Consider the following 9,788-nt stretch of genomic DNA (forward strand, 5'->3'; position numbering starts at 1 on the left):
TATTGAAACATAAATTGAAAGAAAAAAATAGAAATTAGTAAAACGTACTATTTGAAGAAGTCCTTTAGCGCGTGCACCAAATCGCTGGAGGATGAAAGAGGGCGTCAAACTGGATCCAAGAAAAGAAGACCGTTCCTCGTAACCGGTGCCCTGTCTTCCCTATCTCTCTCTCTGATCTCTTTTGTTTTCTTATCGTCGTTTTTACTTATTTTTATATTATTTTATATTATTTTAATTTTATGTCACCAAGTTCAAGTTCCAGACCTACACTACAACTTTACTCTCCAAGCAGAGACAGAGAACCAGACAGGGACGTCTTTGTAACTCTTCACTCAACAAGATTGGGAACAAGAGGACTTTAAAAAAACACCAGCTTCCCAAAAACCAAACACACCCCAAAAAAAAAAAACAGAGAGAGAGAGAGAGCTTTTTAGGCTTTAGCAATGGTGGCCGGGAAGGTGAAGATGGCAATGGGCTTTCAGAAATCGCCGGCGCATTCGAAGCCAGAACCGCCGCTGAAGCCGCCGTCGCCGTCTCCGAGCTCGACGGCGAAGGTGTCTTCGGTTTTCTCTAGATCCTTCGGCGTCTACTTCCCCCGATCCTCCGCTCAGGTCCAGCCCAAGCCACCGGACGTGACGGAGCTCCTCCGCCTTGTAGAGGAGCTCCGAGAGAGAGAGTCCCGATTAAAGACCGAGCTTCTCGAGCACAAGCTGCTGAAGGAGTCCGTCGCCATTGTTCCGGTCCTCGAGAACGAGATTTCCAGCAAAGAAGCCGAGCTCGAGAGAGCTTCGAAGCGAGTCGAAGGCTTGGAGGCCGATAACGGGAGGCTGAGAAAGGAAATGGAGGAAATGAAGGTGAAGATTGAGGAAGAGAGGAGAGAAAGTGAAGATAAGGTGAAGAGAATGGAAGCTGAAATCGCGGAGTTGAGGAAAAAGGTTTCGGAACGCAGCCGGGCGGAGGTTTCGGCGGAAAGCGACGAGCTTTCGTCGTCGCAGAGGTTTCAGGTGCTAATGGAAGTTTCTGGAAGGTCGAATCTGATCAAGAACTTGAAGAGAGGGGTTAAGTCGACGGAAGCGGGCGCGAACCAGGAGATTCAGAGTCAGAAACTGGAAGCTTCGGATTCGAAGAGATATCTGGAACTAAGTCATGATCAAAGCGAGAGATCAAGGCACTCGAGGTGTAACTCGGAGGAACTCGTCGAGTCCTTCCACTCGGTCCTCTCCAACGTCAGATCTCGCGTTCCTAGGGTTCCGAAACCGCCTCCGAGACCGTCGTCTTTGTCTTCATCACCGTCGAATTCATCAACCGGAGAATGTGCTTCTGGCTCATCGGAAAACAGAGCTTCACCGGAGCAAACGATTCCGGCGCCTCCACCGCCTCCACCTCCGATAAAGTCTGTTCCTCCACCACCACCTCCGCCATCGAAAGCTGCTCCTCCTCCTCCACCTCCTCCGAAGAGTTTGAAGCCGATGCCGGCGAAGGTGAGAAGAGTGCCGGAGGTGGTGGAGTTTTACCATTCTTTGATGCGTAGGGATTCCCGGCGGGAATCCAACGTTCCCGACGTACCGGCAACAGCCAATGCCCGAGACATGATCGGAGAGATTGAGAACCGGTCCACGCACTTGCTCGCTGTAAGTTCCCGGTTACCGGTTATTTTTTGGTTTTTAACGTATTTACGAGCATTGCCACTGGCTTAAATGTCAGTGACCACTGACGAGCCCTGATGTCTTTATTGGTGGCTTCTACTCTTTTTTTTTTTTTTTTGGATTTTATTGCTTACTTGTAAGATAAGACAGTGCGTGGATTCTACATGGTCCATACTCCATGGGGTTCACTTTTTTCTTTTTCAAATCTAAAAGAGTAATATTTGAACGATTTGGGTGGCAGTTTCGTCAATTTTTAATTCCATAAATTTCATAAAAACTTATGATATGCAATCTCATCTAAGTAATATATATATATATATAAAGAGACTAAAACTATGAGACCTTTTTGGATGAAATGAAATATTCCTTTTGTGTTTCCTTGAATTTGATTTTGATGTGGTTGTTGTGCTTTAAATTCTACAGATAAAAACGGATGTGGAAACACAGGGCGATTTCATTAGGTTTTTAATAAAAGAAGTGGAGAATGCCGCTTTTACAGACATTGTGGATGTTGTGCCTTTTGTCAAATGGCTCGACGATGAACTCTCCTACCTGGTAAAATTCATTTCTTTTTACACTCACTATTAGTTATCAGTCATTTTCCACCAAAAAAAAAAAAGAGGAAATTATAATAAGGTTTGAGTTTCTAATTAATTAATTTATTTTTTCAGGTGGACGAGAGGGCGGTGCTGAAGCACTTCGATTGGCCGGAGCAAAAGGCCGACGCCCTGCGCGAGGCTGCATTTGGGTATTGTGATCTGAAGAAGCTTGAATCCGAGGCGTCGTCGTTTTGCGACGACCCTCGGCAGCCATGTGGCCCGGCTCTGAAGAAGATGCAAGCTTTGCTTGAAAAGTAAATACTATCACTCTCTAACAAAGCAATATACGTATAAATGTGCTCTAATTATTTATTTAAAACCTGTCACGCTTTAATTATAATAGATAAACTCATGGATGATAATGATTAATGATAATCATATTTTTTTGTAACAGATTGGAGCATGGTGTGTACAATCTCTCGAGGATGAGAGAATCCGGGACAAAGAGATACAAAAACTTCCAAATTCCAACGGATTGGATGCTCGATTCTGGATATGTGAGCCAGGTAATTTTTTTGTCCTTCTTAAACTTGCCTTTATTATCGTTAATAGGGATTAGGGTGCGATGACTCTTTTAGTAAATCACTAATGTGGATATTGGAGAGACAAAAACGGCACTTGGATTGCATTGTATACCATTCAACATAACGTGGTGGTTACATAAAGACAAAATAAGGGCTAAGGTTTATCCGCACGCTTTGCATGGGTACATGCGAAATCCCAGATTTCTACGTGTGGATCTTGTCTCCTCCGTGTTTCTTTTTGTTTTGGATTTATAAGCAAAATTAAGAATCTGATTCTCCAATATTGACTTTTTATGCCTTCCCATGTGTCTTAAACCACACGTTCTTTATTTTAAACCACAAAGTTCCTTAAATCCACCTAACCAGTAAAAGATTAGAAAGAGAAAGGTATAGAGAGTAGTTATACTTGCCTTTTTTCTTAAATATACTGTGACCCATGTGGGCGAATGTTATAATACTGGTTCTTTAATATCTAATATCTATACCCCAACGCCAACTAATTTTTTTGGTTTGTGCAAGTTCAACTATGCCACATAAAAGTACCAAGCTTTGAAGAAGAAGGCAGTCTACTCACTTTATGAACTAAGCTGGACAATGAATGTGATTTATAGCAACTCTTTGTGTTGGTTAGCTGAATGATTGTACTGACAAATGGGCGCACATTTTTGTTACAGATCAAGCTGGCATCGGTAAAATTGGCAATGAAGTACATGAAGAGAGTGTCAGCCGAGCTTGAGGCGGTTGGTGGCGGCCCCGAAGAGGAAGAGCTGATTGTCCAAGGAGTTAGATTTGCCTTCCGAGTTCATCAGGTAAAATGATTTTCCTTTTTGGACTGTAAAAAAAGTAGCTTGCAGTAAATTTTGAAGATTTTCCATTGCTGATATGGGACTTCGTATTTTCTTTCTTGCCCAGTTTGCCGGGGGATTTGATGTGGAAACAATGAGAGGTTTCCAGGAGCTGAGAGATAAATCATGCCATATACAATGCCAAAGCCAGCAACAACACAAATTAGTATGCTAGGTTCTACACCTTGCTAGGAACAAAAAAAATACCATTTGTAGCAAACTCAGCTTCAGAAATTGCTCTGATTCTTTGACCTCCCATCTAAATTTGTTGTAAAGATACAAGATTGTGTTTGTGAATATAATGGCTGCAGCCACTTTAGCTTCAAGATAATTTTTTTTATTCATCACCAACTTGATAACGTGATTGCTTAAATGCTTACTAGTTTTGACCACCCCACCTACTGACTTGTATTAGGTACTTTCTAATTGGAAAATAAGGGAATAAGAAACAGAGATCTTTAATGAATAATTAATTGGACTTGTATTAGGTACTTTCTAATTGGAAAATAAGGGAATAAGAAACAGAGATCTTTAATGAATAATTAATTGGGGATAAAAATTTAAAATTTGGAAACAAAAGGCCCGTCCGGTTTGAGAGGAACCGACAAGAACAAGATGGTGAAAAAAAAGAGCCGTTGCAACAAATTAAATTTTACTTGTGTTGGTCGTTGTTGTAAAAGGGTAAACCTTGAACCTATTCAAACTATTCGTTGCAAATAACAGCATACGAATTCTCAAATCATGATCCATTTTCTGCTTCGACCGTTTGAGTTTGACTTGGATAAACTAAAGAAAGTTTCAATAGGACGACAAATAAAACCCAAACAAAGTGCACAAGTACACTATTCATTAACCGTTTCAGCCCAAGAAAACAAAAAATATTGTTTGATAAAAAAAGAAAAAAAAGATTCCCCACAGAGTTTCAACTAATTGGAAAAAAAAAAAAAGAAAGAAATCGTTAATAGTTATGCCAGAAAAATTAAAAATAAATGAGAAATGTTTGATAAAAAAAAATGTCCCGCACAGAGTTTCAACTATAGCATTTTTATTAAATTATGTTACCTTATTCTTTAATTTAATACAATTTTAATACAATACAATGATTTTTTGTTGAATTCTGTTAAATTATTCTACACTTTTAATTTAATAAAATTTTTTTAAACTAAACTACGAGACTTTAAAAATATTGAAATAGTTTTCAGACTGATAAATGTAACTTTTTCTGTTTTTCATATATTATTATATGTTCGTATGTGTAACGCTTATTTATTTAAAGTAGTCTTAAGACATTATTTTAAGCATTAAATTTAAACAAACTGAACTGAATGTTACACACGACACAAGTACTGAACAATGTTACATGAAAAATAAAAAATTATATTTGTCAGACTATAACACTTTGCCTAAAATATATACTATCTGTATCTTTATTTATTTATTTATTTTTTCATATGTTACCGGGGAAAAGAGAGAGTGTAGTAAAGAAATATTGCATGTAATCCCGACTATGCCCCGGCAAACAAAATATTGCGAGCAAAGGAAATGACTGCCGGCTTCAGCTTGGTCCTAAGTTCGCCATTACCTTGTTCATCCACTGCGATTTGCTCTCACAGTAACTCCATTCATCGGAATCACCGATCAGCTTCAAACCCACAATTACTCTCTCCGATCACAAACCCGTCTCATCTTCGACCTCCTCGATTCTCTCGCCGCCTTAGGGCTTCATCATCAGCATCCGCCATGGAAGCCGAGCATACCCAAACCACCAATCCCAGCAGCGCCTCAGCTCCGCAGATGAAGCTCTTGTTCGTTGAGATGGGCGTCGGCTACGACCAACATGGGTCAGTATTGAATTTGAATATTTCAGCGCTTTTTTTTTTTTTTTAATTGTGAGATGACGAAAAATTTTGTTGTTGAATTGTGTGCGACAGACAAGACATTACGGCGGCTGCTATGCGGGCTTGCAGAGACGCCATCTCTTCAAATTCAATCCCTGCGTTTCGAAGAGGTATTTCTGAATCTTAAATGGATTTCTCTGCGTGGCAATTTTATGTGTAATTTTTGTTTTTCTTGTTGTTCAGTAACGAAATGTGAGATAAGTGAATTGGGTAATCTGATTTGTCAGTAAATTCTGAATAGGACTTGGTCTTTCTGTTTTGTCTTTGTTGACTCAATGTTGAATGGTCTGATTAGAAATTTAGATTTTGATTGGAGATAGGGTGGTCTTATGGATTGGAGACAATAATTAGGGAGATAAATTGTTGTGTAATCAGAGAAGATACAACTCAATAGCAAACTCCAATATCAATTACTAACAGTAACCAGGAAATATGAAGAACACCAAGAATTTGAGGCCAATCTCTTCAACCGAGAATCAAGCAAAGAAAACCAGAAGCACTTTATTGAAAGTCTTCATGAATTAAGAAACAATACAAGAAATCAGTACAATCACAGACAGAGCTTCATGAATTTTCCCCTCACAGCCCTATTGTTCCCTGATTCTCTCTCTCTGTTTCTCCGACTTCCCTTTCTCTCTCTTTACACATAACAGAACAGAAAAGAATCACCGCCTAACAAACTGTATCCTCTGTTATTTATATTACAGCATTAACAAAGAATAAATGGCTAACCGACTTAACAAAAGAGAAGAAAAATATTCTGCATGTTATCCACTTGTAACAAGACTGCCACATCAGCTTCCACCTCATCAAAGAATTGTCTCAACATTAACAATCTCCACATTGAGACTATTGCTTTCACCTTGACCTTACTCATCTTCACACTCACCGTTCTTTCCTGTAACTCGTAGAATGCTTCGGCAATGATTGAACTTTGCAGCTGGCAGTGACTTGGTTAGCATATCTGCTGGATTGTCCTCTGTTCTCACCTTTTCCATTTTCGGATCTCGCCGAGTTATTACTTCTCTGATAAAGTGAACTCTAATATGAATGTGCTTTGTTCTCTCATGGAACATCTGGTTCTTGGTGTGGTAGATAGCACTTTGACTATCACTGAACACAGTGACTGTTTCCTGCTTTTCACCAAGCTCATTAATCAGCCCCTTTAACGACAAAGCTTCTTTTACTGCCTTAGTAATGGCATTGAAAGAGCAACTACATGTTGTAGCGATGCTTTCCAACTAACCGTGCACCCAAAAACCTGAAACACAGAGCCTGTAAGAGTCCTCCTTGTATCCAAGTCACCTGCATAGTCTGCATCCACAAATTCCACCACACAGGAATCTTGCTTCAATTTACAAAGCAAACCTACTTTAGTTGATCCTCTCAAGTATCTCATGATCCACTTTGCTGCCTCCTAGTGAGATTTCCCATAGTTTGCCAAATACCTGCTCACAATACTCACAGCATGTGCTAAATCTGGCCTTATGCATACCATGGCGTACATCAAACTCCCCATCGCACTGGAATACGGAATTCTCTCTGCATATGCCTTTTCTTCATCTGTCTCAGGAGCATCCTTTGCTGTAAGCTTAAAGTGTTGAGCAATAGCAGTCACCACTGGTTTTGAATCTTTCATTTCAAACCTGCTTAGAACCTTTTCCAAGTACCCCTGTTGAGATAGAAACAATGCACCCTTGTTTCTATCTCTAATCTCAATTCCTAGTATTTTCTTTGCAGGCCCCAACTCTTTCATCTCAAACTCAGCTTTGAGCATTCTTTTCAGCTTATCAATCTCCTTAGAATCCTGACAGGCCAAGAGCATATCATCTGCGTACAGCAACAAATATATATATTTGTTTTCATTGACTTCTTTGAAGTAAACACAACTATCAAAATTACTTCTCTTGTAGTCCTTTTGAATCATGAATTGATCATACCGTTTATACCACTGTCTTGGGGACTGTTTTGACCCATACAGTGATTTCTTTAGCAAACCCCTGCTCAGATTTCCCAAGTTCCACAAACCCCTCAGGCTGTTTCATATAAACCTTCTCTTCCAATTCTCCATGAAGAAATGCCGTTTTAACATCCAACTGTTCCAACTCCATGTCAAAATTGGCTGTGAGAGCCATAAGAACTCTAATTGAGGCGTGTTTTACCACTAGTGAAAACACCTCATGGTAGTCTATTCCTTCTTGTTGAGTAAAACCCCTTGCTACCAACCTGGCTTTATACCTGGACTTCTCAACTCCTGGAATTCCTTCTTTTCTTTTAAAAATCCATTTGCACCCCACAACCTTTTGATTTTGAGGTCGAGGAACCAATACCCAAGTCTGATTTTTATACAAGGAGTTTAACTCCTTCATTGCCGCAATCCACTTGGCAGCATCTGTAGCCCTGACTGCTTTTGCATAAGATTGTGGCTCCTCCATCTGTATTCTCTATGCTGTTGTGAGTGCAAAAGAGATTAGGTCTGCATGACCATATCTCTCGGGTGGCCTGATCTCTCTCCTTGGTCTGTCCCTAGGAAGTCTATAGTCTCTAAGCCCTTCTTCTTGATGCTCCTCTCTGTCAACATTATGTGGGCTGTCCTCAGCTGTAGCACCCTCATCTAATTGCTGCTCCACCTCAATCGGAAGACTATCTTCATCCTCATTCCCACCCGAGTTAGCTGCTATTTGAATGTGCTTGTACATTTTGTCTTCATTGAAGACCACATCTCTGCTCAATATGATCTTTGGTTTGCCTGGACCAACACACTAAAGTTTGTAGGCTTTTATTCCTTCTGGGTAGCCTAAGAAAACACATTTTCTAGCTCTTGGATTCAACTTCCCATCTTTGGTATGTGTTGCCATAGTTCACAGGTTCTCCAGTCCATTTCTCCATAGGGGTCTTCATGTCAATTGCTGTGCAGGGACTTCTGTTGATAATATAAACTGCTGTCATTACCGCCTCGGCCCAAAACTGCTTTGACAGGCCTGAATAATTCAACATGCATCTCACCCTATCAATTATTGTTCAATTCATCCTCTAGCTTGTCTGTTCTGTTGAGGGGTATTGATAATGGTGTGGTGTCTTGCAATGCCATTATCAGCACAGAATTCATCAAATATCCCAACACAGAACTCTAAACCATTATCCGTTCTTAGCCTCTTGATTTTTCTCTCAGTTTGATTTTCTACCTTTGCCTTCCACTTTACAAAGTTGTCAAAGGCATCATTCTTATTCTTCAGAATGTAGACCCAAACCCTTCTAGAGAAATCATCCAAAAAGGTTACAAAGTACCTTGCTCCACCATGAGATGTTACCCCTTGAAGCACCCATAAGTCTGAGTGTATGTAATCAAGAACACTCTGTCTTATGAATGCCTTGACCAAACCTCACTCTGTGTGATTTACCCATAACACAATCTTCAAAGAACCCCAGCTTGGTTAACTTCTCACTTCCCAGGAGCCCCTGCTTCTCGAGTTCTTGCAGCCCTCTATCACTAATGTGACCTAACCTTCTATGCCAAAGCCAAGTCCTTGCTGTTGCCTTATCTTGAACACTGGAGACTTCCCCAATCACTGTTTTTGCCTGCAAGATATAAAGGCCATTTTTCCTCAAGCCTTTCATCAGCACCATGGAGCCTTTTACCACCTTCATTGTGCCTGCCTCCACCTTAATGCTGAACCCATTTTCATCTAGCATTCCCACAGAGATCAGATTTCTCCTTAACTCAGGAACTAATCTCACCTTCCTGATTGTTCTCACAGTGCCATCTTCTAGCTTGAGTGTAACATTACCAATTCCTGTCACAGTGCATTCCTTGTTATGTCCTAACAACACTTTCCCTCCATCAATCTTGCATAAATCTGAGAGCCAAGATTCATTTGGAGTCATGTGAAAGGAGCACCCAGAATCCAAGACCCATTCATCCTCAGACTTCTTGTCAAAGATTGCCAAAACCTCATAACTCCCAGTGCTTTCATAGCCCTCAGAGGCAACATCAGCATCTCCTGAATCTTTTTGATTCTCAGCCCCCTTCTTTTTTCTTTCTGGACACTCACGCTTGAAATGACCTGGTTTGTGACATACAAAGCCCTTCTTCTTGGTCTTTGATTTAGATCTCGGTCTATCCTTATTCTTGAACTCTCTCTAATCTGTTCTTCCCCTAGCCACTAATCCCTCTGCAGAGTCATCCTTAAGCTCTGACTTTTTAACTCCTTGGACATCAGAGCTGATTGGACTTCCTCGAGAGTCAGACTTTCACTACCGTATATCATTGTATCTA

The 9,788-nt window shown here is 40.4% G+C and overlaps 2 protein-coding genes across 2 annotated transcripts in view; both read left to right on the forward strand.

The window, feature by feature from the left end:
• Positions 1–278: 278 nt before the first annotated feature.
• On the forward strand, positions 279–3,956 carry LOC21384535 (protein CHUP1, chloroplastic). The gene is made up of 6 exons (XM_010107115.2): positions 279–1,631; positions 2,070–2,201; positions 2,318–2,499; positions 2,640–2,751; positions 3,444–3,578; positions 3,682–3,956. The coding sequence occupies exons 1-6, from the start codon at positions 444–446 to the stop codon at positions 3,787–3,789; spliced, it is 1,857 nt and encodes a 618-aa protein (XP_010105417.1). The 5' UTR covers positions 279–443; the 3' UTR covers positions 3,790–3,956.
• A 1,124-nt stretch (positions 3,957–5,080) lies between these two features.
• Positions 5,081–9,788, forward strand: part of LOC21384536 — a 7,338-nt gene continuing 2,630 nt past the window's right edge. The window contains exons 1-2 of the mRNA XM_010107116.2: positions 5,081–5,455; positions 5,546–5,622. Coding sequence (XP_010105418.2) covers positions 5,157–5,455; positions 5,546–5,622 — 376 coding nt within the window. The 5' untranslated portion in view covers positions 5,081–5,156. The remainder of the gene's footprint in view (positions 5,456–5,545; positions 5,623–9,788) is intronic.

This window comes from Morus notabilis, unplaced genomic scaffold (assembly GCF_000414095.1).
Source record: "Morus notabilis unplaced genomic scaffold, ASM41409v2 Scaffold1894, whole genome shotgun sequence".
Lineage (NCBI taxonomy): Eukaryota > Viridiplantae > Streptophyta > Magnoliopsida > Rosales > Moraceae > Morus > Morus notabilis.